Source organism: Camelus dromedarius, chromosome 9 (assembly GCF_036321535.1).
Source record: "Camelus dromedarius isolate mCamDro1 chromosome 9, mCamDro1.pat, whole genome shotgun sequence".
In the NCBI taxonomy this organism is placed as follows: Eukaryota; Metazoa; Chordata; class Mammalia; order Artiodactyla; family Camelidae; genus Camelus; species Camelus dromedarius.
Genome location: NC_087444.1, coordinates 31733279 through 31761177, shown reverse-complemented (window position 1 = coordinate 31761177; position 27899 = coordinate 31733279). Strand labels below are relative to the sequence as shown.

Sequence of the window (27899 nt, the reverse complement as noted above, 5' to 3'; positions counted from 1 at the left end):
TAAGGAAAACTTTCTCCCTTTGGATCATTTATTCCTTCAATTTTTGTAAGCAAAGGCTAAAGACCACAGATTCACAAAAAACCAAAATGAAGTGCTTTTTGCCCACTTGGCTAAACTTAATGTGGGCAAAGCCACATATTTCACTTTTTGAGACTAACCACTGGGTGTGGAAAGCACTTTTCTTGTGGGTACAAAAGATGAGGTGGGCGGTACTTATTTCTCTCCCAAGTTGAGTCACTAGCTCTTTTAATAAGCTAAATTTCAAAAAGCCCAGGAGGTAAACTAGATGCCTTGAAGTAAAGTCAAACCAATTTATTTTCTTTTTTCTGTACACCTTAGAATAACGTGAAGCCTCAGTAAAAATGTAAGTTTATCCCTGACCACTGCTGTCCCCTTTCTATGTTGCATTAAGGATGAACTGTCTTGATTTATTCTTGGTCTGGGGCCCAGGCACACACACAGTCACGGAGGTTGCCCAGGACGATCACCAGCAAGGACCACTCCTGAGGAACTATGTCCAGAAGCCCTCCTTCTAGCTAGGCTTGGTATTCTGGAGAGGAGGATACATTTGTCTATCTTTCCCACTATGGATGTATATGTTACTGTCCCCTCCAGGTCAGGGTGAGTAATAGAAGCTAAGATGAAATTTTATTCCACATCAAAATTCTATGGAAATTTTGTGTTTCAGACTGTAAAATTCTGATTTTACAAAATTAGTAGTAAAATAAAATTCAATATTCAGTTTTTAATAAAAATGCCAACAACAAAAGTAAAAGACTAATGATTTGTGGTTTTCTAAAGTTTCACTTGGGAGAGAGCCTCAACCTTTTAATTTAGGATATAAGGCTAAACTTTATCTTTTGCACTTCCTAAAGGAAAGTATAGGAAACTACAGAATTCATTGCACAGGGTTACATTTGGTACTGTACATTTGGTACTGTAAATTGTTCAAAGACTCTTGTTTGGTAAAAAGTAATAAACATGGACAATGGTAATGAAACAGATGCAACGTGTCTGTAATACTTTGTTTAATTTATATTATGTACCTGATCTATAGTTAGTCAACTGTTTGTGAACCCTAGATCAAGAATAACTTGATCTTCTACAGTGAAGCATGCTATTTTTTTTCCAACTATCTTTGTAGAACTGACTGTAGAGTTTGCGGGTAGAGAAAGAAAGACCTTTTCCATGCATAGGTGTCCTAGTCGAACAAGGAAAGATGGTGGGATTTTGAAAATGACATGCCTTCTTGATCATTCAGGCCAGGAATTCATGCCATGTTGCACATCAGTAATAAAAAAAGAGACTCAGAAAATTCCAGCTCATTTCAGCTCTCTTTCAGGTTCAACTCAAACAGGTGAGACAGGCAAATTCTCATTTGATGAAAGACCTTTTGTGATTGACCAGAACCTGATGTGCCTTGATTCTGAGTTTAGTAAATCCAATCTAGCCAGTTACCTTTTCCTTAAAAACTCCAGCAAACAATGCATTTTATCTATTTCTTTAAGTACACTGCATAGCTCTTTTTATTGATTATGAGCTCAAATCTCTGCTCTGCAGCAAATACCACATTCTTACTATAATATGCTTGAAGATACACTATTCCATGTCTAGTTCTTAGTACCTAAGATTCACTGTGATGTCACAAATTTTCCAGAAAAATAAGCTGGGACAGTGTTAGGAAAAGGCTCCTCAGATGATAAAATATAACATTAAAAATGGCAGGAGAAAATCTTTCCTTACCGCTTGCTGGCAGTTCATTCCAAGGTTCCCTTTCTCCCCCCGAACTACTTTCATCAAACAATGAAGGGTTCGGCCTTTTCGATGTAATCCAGAACAATGGTGTTCAATCTCCCCCCGACAGCTCAGGATGATCTCAGGGCTCAAAGAAAAGTCTTCCATCAACATGCGTCGGTAATCTAACATCTCTCCCTGGCACTCACTGCTCACTTGTCGCCCTAAGTTAGGATTTAAGTCATAACATAATGGATGGTGAGCATCAGGATCAGACAGCATCACATATTAGAAGTACACATTTTTCCTTAGAATATAACATATTACTCACACTATTATCTAGACTGAAAAGCTTAGAATTTAGCAAATGTTTTATCAGCATAAAATAAGTTTAAGACTCCAAAGACCGGGGCTTATCTTGTCAGTGTTCTGCCTTATACAGATTTTATACTACTGAACTAATAACACAAATGTTTCGCCAATGGAAGTCTAATCAATAAGATAACTACTGGGGTAGAAATGAAAGCCAGAAAAGTCCCTACTGGTCTGCACACTTTAGTTTGTGGAAAAGACCTCACTTCAAATATTCACTATAGCTTCTTCACTCTTCCTTAAGCTGTAAATGCCAACTGGGAAAACTTATGAAATTTTAAAAACGGCTTTACTAAGGAATAACTGACATATAATAAATTACACTTTTAAAACATACCATTGGATGAGTCTGACAAAATGTACGCATCAGTGAAACCATCACCACAATCAAGATACTGAACAATCCATCAATCCCAAAAGGTTCCTCATGCTCCTTTAGAATCTCTCCCTTCTTTTAGACTCTATCCTACCCACCCACCCCCAGTGAAACACTGATCTGCTTTCTGTGACTACAGATTGGTTTACTAGTTTGCATTTTTCAGAAGTTTAAATAAATGGAATCATATGGTATGAACTCTTTTTCTGACTTCTCTCAGCATAACTATTTTGAGATTCATTCATGCATCACACAGCACATTCCTTTTCATTGCTAAATAATATTATTTCATCCCATGGCTATACTACAATTTGTTTATCCCTTCAACCACTGATGGACATATGGGTTATTTCCAGTTTAGGGCCACTACAAATAAGCTGTTATGAGCATTCATGCACAAGAGTTTATATGGACATATACTTTCACATATCTTAAATAAAATAAAAATACCTAGGAGTTACATGTCTGGGTCATAAGGTAGATTTATGCTTAACTTTTTAAGAATCTGACAAACTATTTTCCAAAGTGGCTGTACCATTTAAAATTCCCATCAGTAGTATACAGTTCCAGTTACTCCACATCCTTGCCAACTTTCAGTATGGTTAAGTCTCTTTAGTTAGCAATAGTTTAACTTTCCTGAACTATCTGTTCATATCCTTTGGCCATTTATTTACAAAGTCTTTTTGTGTTTATTAATTTATAGTTTAAGGAGATTAACTCTCTATTTTTAAATATCAAAATTAGATATTATGCATACTGTTTTATAATATGGTTTTACTAGTCAACAATCTCCACCTTTCCACTTCAGGAAAATTTCATGAAACACCCAGGCCATAATCAAAATTCTCCAACTGCCTCTAAAGTGCCTTTTGTTTGGTATTCAACCCAAGACCATGCATTGTCTCTGGTTGCTATTCCACTTCTTTCAGGCTTAGGAGTCTTTCACTATCCAAATATGAAAAAAAAAATTCACCAAAAATTTCTGAGTTTTAACAACTGATTTTTTTCCACTTAATTTTTTAATCACTGGCCAATTGCCCCAGAACTATTTATTCAACAGCTAGGAATTTCATTTTTACAGCCTACAGTGAATATTGAGAAAGACAGCCCTGACCTTCTATACGTCCTTCTCGGTTCCTTTGTCAGAGACTGACTGTTGAACTGAACAGACTATAAGTCTGACCTTATGAAGTAATCCTTTCTTCTTCTACTGTTTAATTTCTTGATATCATCACTGTTAGAATAATAACAGTATCTATCATTTATTGTATGCTAAGTGCCATGTCAAATAACCTCATTCAATCCTCGCAGGAACTCAACATAGGTAATATATTTTTGTTTTATAAATAAGGAAAATGAGGTTTGGAGAGATTAAGAAACATCAACAATGGTCACCCAGCCAGTTAGTCTAGTCATAGAGCCAAAGCTTTGACCCAAAGCTCATGTGCCAAATCATTATGCTGCCCTGACTCTCCTTAACATTTCTGTGCAATGTGCATTTTAAAAATTAAAATTTGGACTTGAGAAATATACTTAAAAAAAAAAAGCTGAGATGTAAAGAAAAACAAAATTGAGGACTACTGAGCTAAGAGGAAGGGCCTTCAACAAAGCTTAGGGATACCAAGCCTTCATTCTAAAGTTCTGTTTACAAGGAAAGGCTCCTGAGTCACAAGGTACAGATGTACTCAAAAAAGCCAACAAAGGAGGAAACTATCCAAAAAAAGAATGAAAAGGATAAAAAGAAATTAATTCTTACCTCTATGCACAGCTGACTCCAGACACATCAGAAGGTAGGAGAGTCTGGCTTCCCGAGACCGGGGAAGGTTTTCCACATTGCACCGGTATTTCTTCAAGTCACTCTTACAGGATTTGGCCAATGAATAACTGACTTTATAATCCTGGGCTATCAGTTTTTGGCGGGTTGTTAGTGCTTCTCGACACTGAGGAAAGAGTGCAGAAAGAGAGCTGTAAGATTGCTCAGGTGGCTCAGCTGTTCACAGGTACCTATAAGACAAGCAGAAGCTCATGGCCAAGTACGGTCCACAACTGCAGTTGTTACCAAAATGTCTGTCTTTAAGTTTGGTTAAAATTGAGCACAAGTGTGCTAAACTAATGTGACAGGAAGCACGGGTAAATGGGTGGGAAACTCTGGAATTTTATGGTGAATTGCTAATTGTTACAGCAATAGCAACTCTCCAAAACACATACATATTTGGAAGATCCTAGTACATTAACTCGACAAAGTATTCTTTTCCTGTTCAACAATATCCTTAAAGTAAATTTCACCAGAATGAAGGTGGCAACTGACATTTTATACCTTTTAAATATAATTATTGAAAGAAGCTCCATTCTATCTATACTTTTAAAATATAATTATTCAATAGTAAATGATACAAGAAACTAAAATGAAAAATATTTCTTCAACTGCACAGGAAAGTAAAAAACAGGATAGCAAAGCCAAAAACAATTACTTTTGAAAGTCATAAAAGATTCTTGCATTCATCCAGGGATAGAGCACTAACAGTAATAAGAATACTTACTGTAACAGCTGCTGAAAAATTAAATCACTACCTATGTAGCACATTGGTTTGGTTAGTCTAAACTTTCTGAATGTATAGGGATAGTTTCAGTGTAATTCTGATATAAAACTTTCCAATTTTACTCCCCCAATTGATTCTCAACTGGCTACCCAATGTCCAGATATCATGAAAAGCTGCCCCCCCCCTTTTTTTGCTTAAGTGAAATATGATTTGGTTTTCTACTAAAAGCCAAGTATCTTATCTCTGAAAAGGATAAGCTTTTTCAGTATTTTATATTTTGGTTTATAAAAATACTGTTTGAGAGGATTTGAGAAAGCTTTTAAGAAAATGAATAAAATGTTGGCTTGCTTCAAAGTAATACTTACTTTTTCACTCATGGACTCTTCAAATTTATGGTTAAAGAGGCACTTATATACTCTACCTTCACCAGCTTGTGTCTGTAAGACAGAACATCATCATCATCACAAGCTAAGTAGTCATGCTGGGCTTTATCTTATATAGAACTTTCTGTTAAGTTATTAAAATGGTGACTACCTTTGAACAGGTGAATCAGCTGTTTAGAAAATTTAGTAGCCTTTGAAAGAAAATAGCGACCACAGTAAAGATGAAAATAAATTTCCCATGATGTCTGGCTACTGTCATATGTTCCCAGATAAGCTGTTAATCAGTAAACCAACAGAAGTGTCAGTGAGTCTCCTCTTACAATTTATGCGAGAGTCAATAAAACCTTAGCATTGGCTCTGATCAGTGGCTCTGATGGTTAAAGCTGTTAATTCAAAACAGCAGGCAGAGTGGGAGTGTGTGTATACAAGGCCCTCTCAGTCCTTTGTGGTAAAGATGGAGACTGTTTCTGTCTATAAAACTGTTAGAAAGTTGTTTTATAGGGTCTGCAGGTAGTAATCAAGGATTTGGTTTTAAAAGCTAGAAACGTACTGTTTCCTTCGTCTTAGCCAAAACTACATAAATATATTTTTATTTTTTAAATTTAATTTTTATTAGTTTTTTGGGGGGATAATTAGGTTTATTTGTTTGTTTGTTTATTTATAGAGGCAGTGCTGGTGATTGAACCCAGGACCTTGTGCATGCTAAGCATGAGCTCTACCACTTGAGCTATACCCTCCCCCTTCAAAACTACATAAATATAAATATGTAATATGGCCAAGTTTTAGCCATGGAATAGATGTGCATGAGATTCCTGGGTAAACTAGGATTCCTATAGATAAAATAGACTTCCAAGAATTGAAATTGGGAAGTGAGATAAAATAGAAAAAACAACGTATGGAGATTGTCTGAAGCCAAGTGTTAACTAAATATTACAACAAAGTTGAGCAGCCAGCATCGTTTTCTGTTATCCTGGGACCAACTCCACCTTTCATTTCAGTGGCTTTTCTAACTGTGAAGGGGTTGTGTTGGTTTAATTTTGGAATCAACTATAAAAAAAAATTTTAAGAAGAAAAGGAAGCAAAGAAGAACAGTTTCTGAGCTGACTCACATTTTCACAAAAACGCTCCCGATCATCTCGGCAGGCAAAATATAAATGCCGGTCTAAGTGAAAGTCATCTGAGGACAGTTCAGCCACCCGGAGAATGGCTTTCTTGCAGAGTTCAGAGACTTGAATCTTGGGATCTTTTTCTTCTGCTTCCTTCACCAGGCCTTTCTCCAAGCATGATACCACCTCACCCTGTGAATGTGCGTCCTAAAATAGCAAGGATACTAACATTTTAAAACTCTCACCACAGTAAACTTCAAATGAATATCATTTAGTTAAAAAAAGAAAAGTTAATTCAACATACAATAGCTTATGGATATTCTGTTGAGAAATAGGGTGGGAACCAACCACATTGTGGAAGTTATAGAAAACTCCCTTAATAATCTTCACTTAGAATATAACACTTTCATACTACAAATGGAAATACAGACCCTGGGGAAATTAAGTATAGTTCAGTTTGCACTAGAAACAGGAACTTGACTTTTTAAAGCTTAAAATGTTAGAAAAATTTAAAGAAATTACATCAGCCCAATGCACTGATAATAGTTCATGTCAATACTGAAATAACACTGCAGAAATCTCTGTGCATTACCTCCAAGGCTAGGTATAGTCCCAATAATAGTGCTTTTAGTCAAGTTAAAAAAACAAATCACAAAATCCACTGAGAAAAGATGTTATAGAGACCCTCTTTCTCTTTCTTTCTACTTTATACAGTCCACAAAGATCCCAATATGTACAATCTGCAGTGTAATATTCACTTTGATGCTCTGGATTTATCTTAATGTGATTTTAAAAGATCACCATCATTTAGACAAACTGCTTCTGAGAGCTTTCCTAAAACCAACTAATTATCTTTACTTGTACATCGCATCAACTCCATAGCAAGCATAAGCATTCATTCAAAATACAAAAAAAGTTTCCTCTGAATATTTTCTACTCAAGAGTCCTAATCATCTATACCCAGAAGACATGCTTCAATAACTTATAACCATTAATACAGTAAACCAAAGCAGCAGAAAATACAGTGCTATCATTTATTGACACATACACATGCATACAAAATCTTGTTATAGTAAAATACTATGCTTATGCAATCATCTGTATATAATAAAAAAAGATTCCTAACACCAGGTAGGGAAACATCTACTTTAAACAAAATTTCAATTCAACAAAAAAATGCACATTTTTTTTCCATTTTGTTGTTAAGAGGGTTTGATCCATGGCACATTAACTTCCAAGCATTTCCATGAAAATGTTCATGTTTTCTCCTAATATACCTATGACAACGGGATAAGAGCTGTGATACCTATTGTACAGATGAGTAAACAGAAGCCTAGAAGAATTTATCAACTCATCCAAGTTGCAGAACCTAAGGCATCTAGCTAACAGTCCACTGTTTATTGTTATAGATCGTGGGGTTCTATGAAACTCCCACAATTTGTATGTGGGTTTTGTATATTTTTCCTGAGGAGAGTTCAAAGCTTTCATTAAATTTTCAAAAGGCTTGCTGACCCCAAAAGACCAGGAAGCACACTATTCCAGCAGATTCTTGTGCCTTCCTGTCCCCAATCTGTACCTTAACCTTCTCACTAGCTGTATGATTCTAACCAATGCTTAGAGACCTATATGACCAAAAAGGTTTTTTGGAGAGTAATTCAGAGCAGATAAAACTCTGAAGGACAAGTGACAAAAAGATAAGGACAGAGAGAAAAGTAGACACAAACCCTAGAAATCCAGAATAAGACTAATTTTTCCTTCCTAATTTATCAGTGACACTCAAGCTTGCCTAACTTTAGTGCACTTAGGAGAGCCCTACCCATTTCCACTTCCCAAAGGAAAAATAAACCTATGATAACACAGATTTGGACAGAAGCATATAAGTTATTTACTATTTATAGTATATAAAAGATTATTATAAATGTGATTTATGAAATAATGTCCTATATCAAAATTTAGTAGCCCATAACTTACTGAGATGCTCACTAGCATTAGGTCTGAATCATAAAAAAGAGTTTGAAAATAATAGCATGATACTCAACTCTGAAGATTTGGAGATCTGTTCTTTCATTTTAACAACACTTATTTAGAAAAGCCTAAAGGTTTTATTAATATATAGTCTTTGTTCTACAATTTATATATATTAACATTAAAAAAATCATTATAGTTTTGAAATCATGACATTTATATGTTCATACAGAGGCAGGGTACAAACAGATTAACCATGACCCCTCACCTCTGACCCTTGGAAGTCAGTTCAAAGTCAGTCACAAAGGAGTCTGCAAGCTTCAGGGCAACACATTTGAGGCTGATGAGCCTGTTCTCTTCTGTGGTCAGAAGCTGATTCATTAATTTCCAGGATTATTTTCTTCTCTAAATAACTGGCTTCAGAGAAGTAAACTATAGTGAGCAAAGGCAAGGAAGGGCTGAGAACAGGCCAGGCTAATTTTTAAACTTAGCTGTGGCACCAGAGTGCATTATATAGAAAGAAACTTGCTTTTTCAGAAGTGCAGGCATGAGTCCATCTAGGGTGCTAGGGTGGGGGCCTGGTTTAAAAGAAATTTATCTAACTGGCAGGTACAGCAAAAGATAAAAAGGACCAAAATGTGCATTTGAATGGCCTATAAAAACATTTTTGGTTATTTTAACAAAGCTAAAAATACAATTTTTACTGTCAAGTCTCTGGGCTTTGGCACTACTATTTTCTGCCATCATTTAATGTATTTAATGCCATCAATCAATGTAGACTTAGTAACTCATACATGTAGCTACAAGCAGAGTTTGTTTTGTTTTGTTTTGTAAGCAGGTTTTATATTGACAATTCAGATTGTTAGTGGGAAGTGAATCAGATTCCGTCTTGGTAGGCAATAGGGAAGAACAACTACAAAGAGAGGTGAATTGTAATGGTCTATAGCATGGACCACTGATCACAAATATGAAAAAGTGTCATCACTGATTGCTGAAAAGTAGGTCTGGAACACTTACGTGAAGATTTTAAAGAGATTGAGGTTTAGAATTGGATATAATCTCCAACACCCTAAGTAAAGTCAGAAGAGCTTCCTGAATTATCAGTGTGACTTAAATGCTTTGGTCCCATTTTTCAAGTGTGCTGGGGAAAAAAAGAATCTGCCTTCTTTATTAAAACTGGCCTTTCATTAGCTGCCTGAAAGTTGTATGCCAAGTTCACAGAGCTCTCAAGACTGACTCAGAGGTGCCCTATGAAAGGGCCAGGGCCCTGTGCTGGTATGAAGCAAAGGGCATTTGGTGACAGCCAGACAATAACCAGCACTCAAACCTTCATTTGAACTGGTACGTGCAGTTCCAGCATTCCAACACCACGTATCCCTGGTCAGTGATGGAAGCCTGCAAACCACTGTGCTCTGATAAAATAGAGGGCAAAGAGACAAATGGATTTTGTTTTCTGTCATATTTCCTAAAGAGCAGATTAATGAGCAGTGGCAATTAAAAGCCGATGGCATACACAGGTCTCAGACTACCTCTCCCACTGGCATCTGCTTCTTTTCAGCAGTTCTTTCATTTCTGCTGAGCAAACAAATGTGGCATAAACCTGGCTGAACCTCCATTATGACCTCTGGACAACGGACTAATCAGGACAAAAATAAGATCAGATATAATTAAGGAAGAAGAAACTAGGTAGTTATTTTCTTTCCTGTCTTTACTAAAATTAGTTCTCCTGAGATAAAGATAACAATATTATGTAGTACCTTTATTTACGTAGTACATTTATGTAGTAACTTTCTTCTGACAAGCTATAAGTACCTTCATGTATCTTTAAATTTTCTAATATTTAAATACATACCTTCTTTTGTACTGATGTGCTTAAGTAATTTTTTTCTTTAGGGCAACAGTGAGGTATATGCAAAAAAAGGTCAGAGAACTCAAGTCTATTCTAATTCAACTACTCTTTCCACAGGACTACAGAATGCTTTTCCAGAGGAACATTATAAATAACCAGCAACTGGTTTTGTATTTTTAAGATAACATTAATCTTAACCGATATTAATTCCTCTACTTCCCTATACAGTACTGAAACATTTTCTTTAAAACAGATGAACTGCATTCACAGGTCGACCAGCCTTAGGTCTTAGGGCTGTCTGGACCTCAACTTTAAGTTCACCTCCAGTCCTAAATTTTTCTTATGCTGGTTATACAAAAAAGCTTTTCTTTCATGAAGTTCTTAAGACCCCTTTGGTGAAACCAGTGTAGCAGATACCTTTTCTCCAAGCCGAATGCTGCCACATTTCAGAATGTTGATATCATTTTTACAGTCATCCATGAAGCCACAGATTAGACGGTAATCACTGAAAATGATGGCTGTCATCTTGGTGATATACTGGTGACACTGGTACTCAGTGATGTTGCCTCGGTGATCCACCAAGCAGGAAACCAAGTAACCTTTTCCAACTGGTTCATCAGCACACTCTTTGATCTGCTCAAAACAAAGTGGCTGTTTTACACAAGTATTCTATCCTCTTACCAAACAACCTTTAGGGAAGAGAGAATGCCTAATGTTTTCTTGTTGATTTTCCAATTCTACACTTGGAGGGGAAAAAAGGAAAACACTTAGAAATGCTTTGTTTTGCATAAATACAAAACAGAAATAGACTCATAGACATAGAATACAAACTTGTGGTTGCCAAGGGGGCAGAGGGTGGGAAGGGATAGATGGGATTTCAAAATTGTAGAACAGATAAACAAGATTATACTGTAAAGCACAGGGAAATATACACAAGATCTTATGGTAGCTCACAGAGAAAAAAATGTGACAATGAATATATATATATATGTTCATGTATAACTGAAAAATTGTGCTCTACACTGGAATTTGACACAACATTGTAAAATGATTATAAATCAATAAAAAATGTTTAAAAAAAAAAGAAATGCTTTGTTTTGAAGAAAATAGTGTGTCATGCCTGCTCAGATTGAGGTACTTTCTAGTAAATATCTGATTAATGCGTTTTGCAAGAGTATACATGCATATACAAATGCTTAGGTAGAACTCATGTTTAAGTGGAGTACAAAGAGCTTTTTAAAAAATTTTAGCTTTAATACAAACTACTATATAAAAAAAACAGATAAACAACAAGGTCCTATGGTATAACACAGGGAACTATACTCAATACCTTGCAATAACCTATAATGAGAAAGAATATGTGTGTGTATATATATGGCTGAATCACTATGCTGTACACCATAACTAACACATTATAAATCAACTACTCTTCAATAAAAAAATCTCAGCTTTATTGAGAAAAACTATTAAAATGAGCTTTTAACATCTACAGCTTTAGAATGATTCTACTAAGAAGCCCCTTTATCCATGCAAAGAATGCAATGGATAGTGAGGAGATTAATCTAGGGGAAAAGTCTGGAAAACAGGTGCAGAACTGAAGTCTAGTTGCTTATCCCAAGCCAAGCTACACAACAAACTACTGTTTGGTAAATCTAATGGCCAAGGGGAGGGAGGAAGGAACGCTTACTATTACTTCTTGACATGATATTAATGTGTTCTGAATTAACTATGGATTTAGACATGTGTTTTTGAACTTAGTAGAATTCCAGCTTCACCTCTGTGGTCTGGAACAGAAACATGTTTAAAATGATGTTCAGTGTATTCTGGCAAGAAGTTTGGGAAGGGAAAGGCCCAAATCTGATTTGGGTGGTTTAGACATACAATCTAGTGGATCAAGCACAGAGTGACTCCACATGGGTAGTGTTCCTGCAAAGTGCATCCAAAACCACAAGTGCTAATGAAGTTAAGCTAGCCAAAAAAATGCTGAAATTCAGGCATAAAAAAGTGAAATCCACTTATAGGGTTATAAGCTTGAATTACACAACAGAGAAGGTTGTTTGGAAAAGCCTACTGCATTTGGAGAAATAAAAAACAAAAATGGCAGTTTTGACAAGAGAAATGAGCCAAATGTAAATGTCTATTTCTAATATAAACAAGAAGGGAATGTTTTATATTGGTTTTTAAAACCAACAGAGACCATTCTTCACTATCACACCACCTATGGTAAATATGTACACAAGGCAAAACAAATACAATCTCCTTTTCCAAAAGGTGCTGGGTGAAGGAAATACCACACAGTAATTGTCCCATAGGCCACTGAGTCTCTTCATGTCTAACCCCAGTATCAAATCCAGAGCAAGTCAAAGACAGTTCAAGAGAGAAATCTGTGTTTACTTTTAAAGAAGCAAACTTGGGAAATTAAGTAAATAGTCTCAAACTGGCTTCAAGAGGCAACAGAGATCTTCAACAGTCAATAAGCTGAATGCAACTCTTTCAGCTTAACCTTGAGCTTTTTTTTTTTTTTTCTTGGTGACGCCTAAAAAGAGGGCTATGAATGCATTTCCAGGAAAAGGTTTTTTTCTTTTCTTTTCTTTTCTTTTCTTTTTTTTTAAAGCAAAACAGCATTAAATTTCAAAAGTGAAATAGCTGCTTGAAAAATCTCAGCATTTGTAATTCAACCATTAAAAAAAAATCCTGCATTAAAAAAAAAAAAGACTAGTGGCAGGCACCTGGTTTTTAAAACTAAATGAAGTAGAAGTATTCATGCAGGTGTTAATACTGGGCAATCAACAGTTTAAAAATGTGAGGAAAGACAGAGGGGAGGGTATAGCTCAGTGGTAGGGCACCCGCTTAGCATGTGTAAAGGTTCTGGGTTCAATCCCCAGTACCTCCACTTAAAATAAAAAGTGAGGAAAGACAAAGAGCACATTTTGAACTGGAGCCTCAACAAGAAATTAAATGTATATTTAACTTCAATCACCTGAGATTTTACTGAAACACAGAGATGTAGTACCTATTTGTGTTTCAGTTCACCACCAATTACAATTGGATGTAGCATTTGAATTAAAAATTTATGCTTTTCTTCAATCACACTATTGGAGAAAAGTTTAATACAACAAAGAATATCTCTAAGATTAACAGCAAAAAACAAAAAAATTAACAACATATTTATGAATGGGAGTAAACTCTGAATGGCTGGAGAGCAGATTCTTAAGGTGCCATTAGAAAAATGCTAAAGCCACTCTATTTTTGACACAAGACAGGAGGAAAGCAGGCAATATTTGACTCAATCATAGAAATTAAAATAAAAGGGTTGGTTTGCCATATTTTTATGATGTTGTTTTCCTCCACAGAAGTAGGATTCCAAAATCAAGAAAGAAGGTAAGAGGAAGATGTAGAATAAAATGTTTTGTTGGCAATTATGTTCTTCTGGATATTTAATTTTCCCGACTCCAGTATAATCTCCCTCCAGCTCCAGGTAGGGAGAAGTGCCCCTGTTGCTTGAATCTTTCATAAAATCACAATACCCCAAAAGGTTATAAAGAGTTATCATTACATATACATTACAAGGAAGTCAGTTTTATTTTAGATATAGATAGATAGACAGACAGACCGACCGACCGACAGACAAAGCCAGCAAAGGGTGAACTTATTCTGATGAATATACATATTCTCTGAGCTAAATTTCCACAGCGGGTATGTATAGCTAGTCACATAGCTAGCTAAGGGAATTTGAGGTACAGAATACTGAAGCTAGAAGCTGAAGATCAATGTTTTAAAATAAGCTCTTCTGTTCTGAAACCCCAACATATATGAAGAAGGGTCACTGCTTTAAAAGAATAAAGCATATCTGATCCAGTAGTAGACGGTTAGAGGAAGAAAACAGGTTCTACAAGATCCCATAATGATGCTGTGAGGAACATAAGCTGAGGGCTTATCTAGTTGGAATAGGGTCTTCCTCAGGAGCTCAGGAGAAAATGGTTCTGACTTAAGTCATCAATAGGGTAGTATGAGGAAAGATCTACAGGATACAAGATCTGTGATTATTAACATTGAGTTACAGAAATAACAACTATTGTCTTTGTGATTCGTTCAGCATGGAAAAATCTCTGGCTTTGTGGAATTTCTATTACTAATTCTAAAAAACAAATTAAAATAAGAATTTTAAAAAATTCAATGTAACAATTTTCACTAGTATTATTTGATATTTACATTGAGACAAGAGAAATAATTGAAAAATACCCCCAATTAGCACCCAAACAATGTTATACATTTTCATTATTTTTGTAAATGTCCATTTATAACAATATATATAATCTTTTTACAAATCTTTTTAATGCTAACTCCTATTATTTGAAGCATATGCTTCTGTGCTTCAAATGGTCCAACTGCATAGCCAAAACGCTTAGGAATGTTTATGAATCTCATGGGGAAACCATTTTGATATGCCTCAGTCATACGCAGATTGTACAATGTGTGAGAGCACTGATTTATGACAGAAGCAATTGTATTCTCTGTTTCGGGACAAAAATAGCCTGATTCCAACTTGTGCGAATCAATAGCATCCTACCGTAAGTGTAGGTGAACGTTAAGAATAAGAAGTCTTATTACACCCCCTTTAGCCTATCTCTCAACCAATACATATGTGAATTCCAAGAAAAATAAAGTAACAATCAGCCATTCCTCCCTTAATGACTGGTCTGGTCAACAGATGTGATTTTCTCCTCTAAGCCATTAAATACCCATAAAATTCTTTCACAACCTACCTCTGATATGGTAGATTTGCAAACCTCTCTGGCCACAGATTCAAATTTGGGATCTGTAGTTAGATTCAGCTTATAATTCCACAACAACTAGGTATAACAGAAAAAAACTCCAGTTAGGACAGTATGAAATGTATCATCAATGGTTACTATAAATGATAAAACTCCATTATATAGAGTCAGATAAAGCATATTTACACTTCAGTTAATGAACAAAAAGTAAGGTCACTATATTTACAGATAAAAGGGAAAAATGTGTAGACAAATAAGACACTACCACTCAGGCATACTTTTTTATATTTTTACTTAAGGACAAATTTTTTTAAGTCAAGAAAAAAATTAAAATGAAAACCCCTGATAAGTGTTTAAGAGAAAGTATGAATAGATTGTGTAAGTGAAATTCTTCTTAAATCAAAAACTTTAACTCAGAAGTTCAGATTTGGTGGGTTTAGTCACAGATTTCACAATCAACAGGGCTTTTCATTGATCAGTTTCTTGAAGGAGAGTTGTCGAGACTCTAGTTTCCAGGCATATCTACCTTTATTCCTCTAAAATCCTCGACTTGATACATATACAATATGGCCTATTTTACACAACTATTTTACCATGTCTTAAAGTATGAAATCTCTAAAGCCATTACTACTCACAGGAGAGGTTGAATATTACTTTATCTTTGCAGCTGCAGTTAAAATTTTTCAAAACATGATTCAATTTCTGAAAAGTAACAAGAATGAGTCCTTAAACTCTGCTCAGACAGAGAAACAGAGCAGGGGCTTTGTATGATGTAGAAGAGGAAAAGATTTGTGGGGTGGAGGGCAGTTCACAAGACTTTCTCTCAGACTGCTACACTCCAAGACTAAAGAATACAATCATTCACTGATTCATTCAAACATCTGCTTAGCACTTCTTATGATGTACCACACACAGTCTAATCTCAAGGGCTTCACAGGCTACTACAGGAAACAGAAGCGAATGTTTGAGTACATACTGGTTAGGAACTGGGGGATAAAACAGGAGGAGAAAGACAAAGACTGTCCAGTGGTGGCTATGGTCAATGGCAGGTAATGTGACTAAGAATTCAGTTAATGGCTCACAAGGCCCCACAGCAAGGAGGAGTACCCCAGACTGCAGTGGGGGGATTGGTCAAGAAGGTGCACCAAAGTGCTATCTAAGATGGAATCTAGAAGACTGGCACTAGTTAGCCATATTAAAAGCAGTGGGGAGAAGAGTGTTTTAAGTAAATAGAACAGTATGTATGGAAGCTCATCAGAATGGGAAGCAAGGAGTGTTTGAGGAACTCAAAGTCAAATGAAAGACTGACTCTGAGGAGGCAGGCCAGAGCCAGATCATAAAGCCTTTGTAAGCCATGTTTGAACTTTAACCCAAGAATAACAGAGAGTCATTGAAAGGGAAATAAGGGAGTGACAGGATCAGATTTGCTTTTTAGAAGTAGAACAGAGGCTAATATAAAGTGTATTAGGAACAAGTTAGTTCTGCATAGGAGTGCTAAGTAAGATTTTTGTGAAGAAATAAAATATAAAGAATGAGCAGGATTTCTTCTTCTGCCTCAAAAACAAACAAACGCAGTAAAAAGCTCTAATCTTCCAACTATTATCAATAAGTGAGTTTTCAGAAAAAGGAGTAAGAACCTGGCTACCATCTATAACAAAAGCTCTAAGAGGATGGGATTTTGCCTTGTTCACCACCATATGCCCAGTGCCTAGAGGAGTACATGGAGCACAGAGACACTGATAGTCATTGAACAGATCAACAAAAGAATAAATCTATACCATGATAAGTTCAACCAGTAGAACACATGAGGCCAAACTGAGAATGAATACAGGAGAAGCTTAGTTCTAACTGAAGCAATCTTAGGCCTCCTAGCTCCTCAGAAGTAGAGATGAATCCCATGATTCAAAAGCCAAGGTTAGTCACTGTAAATCACCTACACTTCAATTTAAAAAAATTTTTTTAATTTAAAAATCAATGATGATGAATGCAAAAAAAAGACAAAGTTAGAATCTGACCGTACTTTTTATTATCTATCAATCTATCTACTATTACTAAGTCAGTACATAGAAATTAATTTTTATATTTTAAGTTAAAGCAACACATTCTAATTCTGTATATATATCAATCAAAGATAGATTTAAAATGTCCTCCTATTGAGTGACTTGCAGCTGACCCAATGCCATATCTTTCAAGTTAAAAAAAAAAAAAAAGAAAAAAGGAAGGAAGGAAGAGAAAAAGGAAGAAAGACAAAAGCTGTCTGGTACCTAGAAGATTTGGAGTGAACAGCAATAACTGTCAAAAAAATAAATACAAACCACAGAATATTTCCTTATTTTATCCAATGCAAACTCAGATGTCCTATAACTGGGCTAGAAACAAATTTTCTGCCAAAAACCATTCAGATAATCATTTAGATGTTTTGAATGTCTTTACTTTTAATTTGGAACTATATTTGTTCTGACAATAGGTATAAATTTCCTTATGTACAGGACTTCTCCCAGATAACTATGATACCACTGTCTAAGGCCAGTACCACACAGTCTTGATAGCTGAAGCTTTGTAGTCAAAGATTAGAAATCAGGAAGTGTGAATCCTCCAACTTTGTTCTTTTTTTCAAAACAGTTTGGCTATTCTGGATCCCCTGCATTTCCATATGAATTTTAGGATCAGAATATCAATTTCTTTTTTTTTTCCTGGGGGGCAGGTAATTAGGCTTATTTATTTTTTAGAAGAGCTACTGGGGATTGAACCCAGGACCTCATACATGCTAAGCATGCACTTTACCATTTGAGCTACCCACCCCTCTACCGGAATGTCAATTTCTGCAAAGTTGGCAGCAGAAATTTTGACAAGGATTACACTGAATCTCAATCAATTAGGGGAGTACTGCCATTTTATTTTATTTTATTTTATTTTATTTTATTTTATTTTATTTTATTTATTTATTTTTAGTACTGCCATTTTAATGGTATTAGCCTTCTAACCCATGAAAACAGGATGCTTTTCCTTTATTTAAGTCTTTTTCAGTTTTGTTCAAGGATGTTTCTATAGAGTTCAGTGTATAGTCTTACACTTCTTTTGTTAAGTTTATTCATAAGTATTTTATTCTTTTTGGTGCTATTGTAAATAAAATTGTTTTCTTCATTTCATTTTCAGATTATTCATTTCTGGTCAACAAGAATACAACTGATTTGTGTATAGTAATCTCATATCCTGCAATAATCAGTCTAATAACAATGTTAGAACATTTCACATAATAAAAGCTTAAAAAAAAAAGCACTGATTTAATCAAAAAATTTTTTAGTATCTATTGAAAAGATGACAAAATTTTTCTCCTTCATTGTGATTAGTTTTTCAAATGTTAAATTCACCTTACAAGTATGGAATAAAATCAATTAAGTCTTGATATATTTCTGTTCTTATATTTTACTGCACTGAGTTTGCTACCTTTTTTTTTTTAGTTTGCTACTAATTTGCTCAAGCATTTTTTCATCTATGGTTCACGAGTGACACTGGCCTATATATTTCTTTCCTTGTTATATCTTGTCAACTGATATCAATGTTATATTAGTCTGATAATATTAAAGGGGAAAATGTTTCCACCTTTTTTATTCTCTGAAAGACTAATGTTATTTCTTCCTTAAGTGTCTGTAAAATTTAACCAATAAATCCATCTGGTCCTGGAGTTTTCTTTATGGAAGATTTTTATTTACAGATTCAAATTTTTAAAAATAGGTTATTCAGATTTTCCACTTCTTGTGTTAGTTTTGGTAAGTTTGTTTTTCTAGGAATTTGTCCATTGCATCAACATTTTCAAATTCATTAGCCTAAAAATTGTTCATAACTATCTAATCTCTTGCTTAACAACAGTAATTCCTGGATTCCCTACTAGGTGGAAAGCTACTCAAATTAAAAACTTTGTTCCATTAACCTTAATGGGAAAAATTATAGTGCATTCCACCCCAACCTAAGTGTATTAGTTTAACAGGGAAGCCGTAACAAAATACCACAGGCTGGGTGGCTTAAGCAACAAAAATGTACTTGCTCACAAATCTGGAGGGTAGAAGTCTGACATCAAGGTGTTAGCAGTACCAGTTTCTTCTGAAGGCTCTCTTCTTGACTTGTAGATGTCCATCTTCTTCTGTGTCTGTATCCTAATCTTCTCTTTTTATAAGAACATCAATTCTTCCATTTTCTGTATCCTTCCTATTCTCCAGCCCTTTGCAGATCAGCTTCTTCCTGGACTTCTTTGTCAGATTCAGTCTATTAATAGATTTTGAGGACTTTTTCCTAGTCTTTTGCTTAATAAATAAGATGCTATAACAAATATCCTTTTACAGACATACGCATTTTAAGTTGACTGCTTATAAAGAAGTTTTTCTTATTTATATTTCTATCCATAGGCTAGAGCAGAGTTTAGCAAACTTTTTCAGAAAGGGCCAGAAAGTAAATACTTTAGGCATTGAGGAACCTATAGTCACTGTTGCAACTACTCAACCTTGTCATTATAACATGGAAAGCAGCTACACACAATATATAATTGAATGGGTATGGCTGTGTTCCAATAAAATTTGACATATAAAAACAGGCAGCATCCAAGGCTAACGACAAAAGGTCAAAGAGTGGGCAGTAGCCCAATTCCTGGGAATCCCAGTCCCTTTACCAGGGTAGCTGTAATGGTCCTCCCACTCTTGGCATAAGAAGCTACTGAGCCCAAAAAAAAACTAGCAACACCATGCCTCCTGGTCGTGTCTCTTGTTCCCTCGTCTTTGGAGATGGTCCGTACTGCCTATGGAGTGTGTCTCTACTTTTACTTTATCCTGAGCACTCAACCCCTACACCTTGTGGCCTTTCTCTTGCCTTCTCAAACAGCCTATGTATCTCTCTAAATAAATCTACCTTTACTAAAAAAACAAACAAGCAAACAAAACAGGCAGCAGTCTAGATTTGGCCAATGGGTAGCAGTTTGCTGACTGGTGGGCTAGAGAATGCTTAAATCCTCATATTCTTATCAATATTGTGTATTTATCACATTTTAAATATTTGCTAATGAGATGGATAAAAACACTATATTCATTTTTCTTTTAATTTTCATGCTTTTATTTATGAGAGAATCAACTTTTTTGTTTACTGGACATCCTTTTCTTTTCCTGTGAATAGTTTACTTACATCTGTTGCCTGTTTACTAATAGCATTTACTATTAAAGAATGTAGTCCTTTCCATCCATGCTGCAAATTACTTTTTTATAACTTACACAACTCTTCAAAGACAAAAAACTTTCAAATCTCTCTTTTGAGTTTTTTAATGCAATCAGATTTATAAATCTTTTTCTCTTTAAATATTTTTTGAAGTTGTATCACATTTAAAAACCGTTCCCTCCGTTTATGTTTTCTTCTACTACTCCTTTGGTTTTACTTTTATTTTAAATCTGTGACCTACCTTGGTCTTCTTTAGAATAAGTAAGTAAGTCAACTTAAGCAGCCAACCTGCTTCTCCGTTCTTGCAGTCTCCCATCCAAACTATCAAACAATGTAGTGACAGAGCGATTTCTTCCACCACTGTCAGATACATAGCTACTGCTCTTTTAAGACACAACTCAAGTATCATCTCCACTACTGAGTCTTTCCTGACATCAATCCACCTGGGCAAAATTCATTTTTGTGTCCTCACTGTATTCTTACAGACTTCTGCAGAAACACCCAGTACTTTTTGCACAGATTTGACTTCACGTCAATCTCCTTTTAATGTTATACCTTATATAATATAGATATATGACTTTTAATATATTGATTATAATTATTTCTGGAGTTCTTTTCTGCTAACTTTAATATATGTCTCTATCTTCGAGGTGTTTATTTATGTGTCTCTAGTTTCTACGATACTGTTTGGCACATAGTAGATGACTGCATGATGACTAAACGAAACAACTTTAAAATATGGAACTCAAATTATAAATTGGATAAACAAACAAAAAAAACACAGTTATTTTCATAGGAGCTGTAACTGAAGAAGAATTTAAACTTAAGTATATAAATGTTATTTGGCAGAGCCTCCTGGTTTCTACAAAAGAGGAATATTTGTAGATTTTCCATGGCCCTTAAACAAGGTTAATAGTCCTCTTGTTAAGATTAAGTGAATCTAAGAAAACATTATGCTTCCCAGAACAACAGGAAGAGCAACCCAGTATCTATCATCATATATATAAAGCACATATGGTGAAATTATGGAAAAATCCATACTTACATGATTGCAGTCTGAAGAAATTTCATTTTCAGGCTAAAAGGAAAAAAAAAAAAGATGATGTTAAAAAAAAAAAACTCTCAAGTTTTCAGACATCACCAAAATAAACTCAAAACAAGAAATCTAAATATCCAACTGAATATATTTCGTCAATATAAGGAGTAAAATGGGGCTTATGTATCTTTCAGATTGCTGAGGAGAAATATATCAGAAAAGCAGATGAGACATAATGCCTTCCCAATCAATGGTACAATCTGGAAACTGGGTAAACCGAGAAGAATCTACTAAAGAGATAAAACAATAGTGACATTCCGCCTCGGCAGCCATTGGAGAGAAGCAGCTATGGCTCTGCGCTACCCCATGGCCGTGGGCCTCAACAAAGGCCACAAGGTGACCAAGAACGTGAGCAAGCCGAGGCACAGCTGCCGCTGCGGGCGCCTCACCAAGCACACCATATTCGCGCGGGACATGATCCGGGAGGTGTGTGGCTTCGCCCCTTATAAGCGGTGGGCCGTGGAACTTCCCAAGGTCTCCAAGGACAAGTGGGCCCTCAAATTCATCAAGAAACGGGTGGGTACACACATCCACGCCAAGAGGAAGAGAGGAGCTGAGCAATGTCCTGGCCGCCATGAGGAAAGAGGCCACCAAGAAGGACTGAGCCCCTCCTGTCTGCGCCTAATAAAACCTTTTCAGGGGAAAAAAAAAAGTGACATTAAGAATCCTTACACAACACTTCATAATTCTGAAAGCTAAAATGGATCAAGCACAATACTTTCTTTAAAGAAAGTTAGATATCTGAAAAAACAGGCTTATTAAAGAGAGCAAAAAAGGTCCGACGATTTAAAAATTAGTCTTATGTCACAATTGGCGAAGTGAGGTGATGGGTACACAGGATCTCTATGCACTATGTTTGTAACTTCAAATGAGTCTATAATCTTACAAGTCTATAATTAAAAATACAAGGTCAAAAAAACCAAATTATTTATATATTCCCATGAATATACTGCTTGTAAAGTCAGGTACACATACCAGAGATAAAATGAACTTTCAATTCCATGACAAAAAAGGTAGACTGGGTAATGCCTAATACTGCATAGCTTTGCAATACACATTTCCTTTAGTTTCCTTGTACACATCATTAAAGGAGATACAACTGTCATAAAACACATCACAATAAAGCACCACTTCTTTTGAGTTTCCAGAGCATTTCAACCTGTTCAAACAAAGTGAATTCTGCATCCCTTATATGAAATATTACCCACGTAGGTTGTAAAAGATGTCATTTTCAAAATAAAAAGATTCTTCCTATTCAAGGATAGAAATAAGGCAATAAAAGAAAATAGCAAATATTAACAAACTAAAAGCAGTCTTACCACTTCACGAAGGAAAAGGTTTCAAGGGAGCTATTCATTCCACTGCAGTATATATAGCAGGCATTAATACCAATGTACAAATTCATTTTTGTACTTACTTACAAAATATTACATTAAAACTGATTTTAATTAGACTGCTAGGTAATCATGAGATTGTAACACGCCACCTCTGAATTTTCTCCTTCCTTGTCTAAGTAAGAATAGATATTTTAATGCTTTACTGAAGTGTCTTTCTAAGTCTCAGAAATCAACCTCCCTATCATGAGTTAATTGCGCTTAACTCTGTTCCTTTCACTTCAATTCGAAGTGCCTAACTTACAACCTTTAACAGTTTCTTAGCAAGAATGCTTTATTTTGTTTAGGTATTTTTACCTTATCTTCTTTAAATCTATCCCTTCATTTTTCCCCCCTAGTCAGTCAGCAATTCTAGCTCTTTCTCAAAGCACAGAAGGCAATTAATCACTATCATATCTACCTGTGTTCATGTCTATTGAATGATAACTCTGGATTAAAGGGGCATTCTTGAAAGAAACTCAGAGCACTAGAGAATTTTTGAAATAACGAAGTCAAATAAGATTTAAATTACCCATGGAAAAAAAGTGTTGCCATATTTACAGTCCATGGAACTTATATTAGCAAGCTAATGATTGTTTTAATGGCTTGCTTCCCTACAGTGGTAGACTGGATTATTTCCCCCAGTTTTCCACGCCTCTTTAATAGGATTTGACATCCAGGTCCTTTGCCCTTTAATTCTGCACAGCCTCCTGCTGTGGACTGCGTATATACCCTGCTCCACTGATGTCAGGGTAGGCCGCTGACTTGCTTTGGCCAATGGGATTTTAGCAGGCATAATACAAGCATAGGCTTTAAATGTGCTTGGGTGGTTTGGCTTGTACTCTCACACTCCTGCCATTCTCCATGAGAGGAACATGTACAGGTAGCTGCTAGTACAAGGATAAAGAGAGACATGTGGAACAGACCTAAACCTAACCTGCAGCCCAGAGCAGAGCCACCCCAACTGACCTGCACAGCCACAAGCAAGAAAAATAAGTATTTGTCATTATAATCCCTTGAGATTTTGAGGGTGTTTGTAATGATGGAAAAAAATGACTAATATGCCTATCAAGCAAATAAAATAATAAAAATCCCAAAACCTTTAAGTTGTAATTGGTAACTGTTATGATCTAATTTAGTGAATTATATTATTAAGTACAAAGTACTGCACCTTTCATGAAGGAATGACACAATCCACTGAGACACAAATGAACTGTAAATCTGGAGACCAGTGTTTGATTTTCACCTCTTTCGCTGTCTTGATTTGCAACTGACAATAAACTGGTCTTTTTTCTTCCTTCTTTCTAAATTTAGTTTCTCTAAAGGGAGGATGACAATATAGAAACGCCATCAGAACAAGGCTATGATATCAAGTCACTAAGATTCACAGAACTGAACAGCTATAAAGGATTTTCCAGTGTAATTACAAATAATTATTCTCAGAGATTTAAAAGGGCCTTTAGAATCAAAGGGCATAGTAGTGGCTCAGAGGGACAGAACAGAGACCTTCAAAATACAAAATATAAAGGAGTATATCCAAACAGTGGGAACATGAATAATGCCAGCACAAACTAACTCTGACAAAGTACTTTTTTTTTAAATGCTATAGGTTAGCACTCAGCTATTTGATAAGAAACTAAAAGAAATCTCAAGGAACAAAAACAGATGTGGGTGATGACACAGGTCTGGTTCTGAGCCTGCATCATTCCCGTGAAGTCCCAATCAAGTCACTTCATCAGACATAGTATATTTCTGCAAAACTATAAATGCAGATAGGCTTGATGATCTTTAATCTTAGAAGGTAAATAATATGGAGACTACCGTCAGAACTACTCAGGTAAACTAAGGCTGAGAATTTTTCCCTTTTGTTAACAATCATTGAAATAATACCCTGAAATGATCCCAAGAAACTAATCAACAAATAAATATTGAATAATTATGTGGTACTCAAAATTGTGTGAGGCACTGTTGTGGGACAGGGAAGATAGATAAGACATTGTCTCTAACCTCAGGTAGTTTACAATCCAGTTTTAGAAATAAAACTGTGAAATAAATTAAGCAATTAAGCAAGACCAGGGACTTGAGCTGGGCCTGAAAGATTAGATTAAAAAAGTGATTTCCAACATGGATGCAAGTTAGATGCCCCCCTGGGGCTCAGGAAGAAAATAATAGAACCTCTCTTTTTTTCAAAAAGGTCATCATTTAACACATATTTTTAATGTTTTTATAATACATCTGTTAGAACAATTCATATTTTATGACCACCTATATATCTACAAGGGCGTGCTTAATAATTTTTTCAAATAGAGGATTAAGATTGAAACCTTTCTTCTAATCAGGAGTCCTACCCTAACCCTCACCCCTTCAAATCAGAGGGAAAGTGCTGGCTCCTAGCTTGCGGAAGCATCAAATTAGAAGCTGAGCTTTGCCACATTATTAGCTGCTCTCTATTACTCCGGAGACGGAAATCTGGACTTCAAAAAGAAAAGTCTCTTCATCAAGTGTTTCCTCACTGGAAATAAAATAACTGTACTCTTAACAATGGAAAGATAGGAGGAGAAAAATTTATAAAAAGCCTCATAAATAGCTTTCTGTTAAATTAATAATCTAACTTTGGAGAAGGAACTGAAGTTGCATATATTAGTATAATAAATAAATTATTATGAATAGAGGAAAGAGAAAAAGAAGAAAATGTGACACACACTCCCCCCTCAATCTTAACACAGCAGTGACTGAAACAGAGAAGGAACTCAACACTGAAGAATGATGCGGCAGTAATGCTGTAAGAGACAAGCACCGAGTACTTGGAGACACCTGCCTGACTCCAATAAAGAATGTGATGAGTGTAGCAGAAAAATAGTACAAATTGTCATTATCTGAGCTAGGTGCTACATTTATTTCTTATAACATGATGGACTGCAAAAAAAATAGTACTGTATCCAACTTACCTATAAAGATACTGAAGTACAGAGAAACTGAGTGATGTGATCAAAGACACACTGCTAGCAGACAGCAAATCTGGAATTACTGTAATAATAATAAATGGTAACTAATGTTTATTGTGATGCTTTTACCTTGATACTTCCCCCCAAAAGGGTTGGTAGGTCAGGCTGAACACAACGATGAGGGGCCTTTGGGAGGTGCAAGAAAAAGAAAGTAAATAGGATGAATAAACAGAACTAGTGCTCTAGAGTGGTCTGTTTGACAGCTACTGATGAATTTAGATGCTGGCAGTCAGGGTAAGAAACTAGATCAACTAGAGATCTGAATTATAGCCCTTTGAATAACCATAACAAGTTATAAAAAAAACTTTGCTTAGTTCATTTGGCTTTTCTAAATCAATGATGTAAATGTTTTGGGTATTATTGTACTTTAATCTCCTGAGTAAGCCAAAGGACATAGTTCATTTTAAGGCTTAATACCCCTAGCCCTTCCTTTAAGTTCTATAAATTCAGAATGGGCTTTAGGGGATAGAATCATGGGGAAAACAATAACAGACTAACAGAAGTATTTAGCTTTAGGAGCTCTGTGATTCTAGGTGTGTTGCTTAACTTCTCTAGGCCCCTGAAGACAGGCTTCAGACTAGAACAGGGATTTCTCCACCAAGGATCCATGACAGACTTTAGAAGTGAGACTGTCTTGAAACTGAATGTAAACTTTTGTGTGCAAGTATATTTTCCTGAGAAGAGAATACACAGCTGTTACCATAGTCTCAAATAAGACAAGAAAAAGTGAAGAAACACTGGTCTAAAATACTTGATATTCTTTCCAGCTATCTGAGTCTATATAATTTGAGATAGGAATTTTCAATTACAAGTATTTGTTGTATTCCACATCTTTTAACGCAGATAATTTGCACATTATGATTATGATTTCCTACTACTTCATTTTAATCATTCTCTACTGGTCGAAGTCACAACAAATAGGTTTCAGGACACATTACTGAAAAGCCTGAGTCTGAATGGTCTCAATTAAATCAACCATCACATTCACTTAAAAGGATGATTTTTACAGAAAGTCTTAAGTCTGGAACTCTGATTTCCCCAAGGCAAACAGACTTAGTTAATGAGTCTGGCAGGGGAAATTAAAGGAGTCACAAAACTAACTTGGATGTTGTCCGAGTTTCTGAAACAGAAATGCATGGGAGTAAGATTGCATCGAAAATATGGAACATTCTATAGTTACACTGACTGAAGTTGAACTACCCACCAGATCACACCTGGTACTAAATTAAGTGGCAACAGATTCTGTTTATTAATTATCTTGGAGAAAACAAACAAAAAAATGTCAACAGTATTGGTGCTTTGATGGCCTTGCAAAAATCTGAAGGCTGGGCAACAACTTAATGCTTCCTTCTGCTTAGAAACATTTTGCTGTAGTAGTACGTAAATTCTTCTTCTGGGAGTTTATTCAGTAAGAATCCAGTAAACTCCCAATTATATAAGCAATTCATTTATTAACTTGGCCCAAACCATCACCCTCCTGCCCATCATAAACAAGCAAACTGAATATAACACAGTCGGTAATTACATAAACTCAGTCTTTCAGTCTCGGCAAACTTTCCGTGAGCAGGTATAAACTAGATCTTAACTCTCAGTCAGATTCATAACTAAATTCCTCTTAGTGCCTTAGTCTGGCTCAATCAGAATTAATTTTACTTGTATCCAGGGAGAGCTGCTAAGTATTGTTTTTCCAAAAGGGCAGTGATCAACATAGGCTTTGTGCCCTCCAACAATGCTCCGATTCACTGAAGATTTTTTTCTTGTATGATTCTTTGACATTCGCCCATCTTTTCATAAAGGATTTACTGTACAGGTCCAGTGGGAGATAAGAGAAGGTATGAGACAGAGTTACAGACGCTGGCACTCAAGTAAATCTGTGTGGTAGAGGAGGTAAAACGTGAGGCCATATCTATACATATCATACAAAGTTGAATGTGGAGTTGAGGGGACCAATATTTTAAAGAATTAAAAAAGTACCAAGACCCCTCATGAATTAGGATGACAGAAATCAGAGAGTCTAATGGAGGAGGGAACATTTAAGTTCAGCCTAAACAGATCATCATGTGGTGATACGATACTGCGTGTAGGCTGCAGAAGATGAGGTGGAGGCTGTGCAGGGCAGAACACTA

At 35.7% G+C, this 27899-nt stretch overlaps 1 protein-coding gene and 1 pseudogene across 2 annotated transcripts in view; one reads left to right on the top strand and one right to left on the bottom strand.

The window, feature by feature from the left end:
- The window catches only part of GLG1 (golgi glycoprotein 1), a 119221-nt gene that overhangs the window by 29837 nt on the left and 61485 nt on the right, over positions 1 to 27899 (bottom strand). For both annotated transcript variants that reach the window (XM_031458082.2, XM_031458081.2), the window contains exons 2-8: positions 21345 to 21377; positions 15092 to 15178; positions 10743 to 10958; positions 6515 to 6718; positions 5388 to 5459; positions 4239 to 4422; positions 1744 to 1958 (exon numbers count right to left, since the gene is read on the bottom strand). In XM_031458082.2, coding sequence (XP_031313942.1) covers positions 1744 to 1958; positions 4239 to 4422; positions 5388 to 5459; positions 6515 to 6718; positions 10743 to 10958; positions 15092 to 15178; positions 21345 to 21377 — 1011 coding nt within the window. The remainder of the gene's footprint in view (positions 1 to 1743; positions 1959 to 4238; positions 4423 to 5387; positions 5460 to 6514; positions 6719 to 10742; positions 10959 to 15091; positions 15179 to 21344; positions 21378 to 27899) is intronic.
- Positions 21665 to 21999, top strand: LOC105092950 (large ribosomal subunit protein eL36-like; annotated as a pseudogene).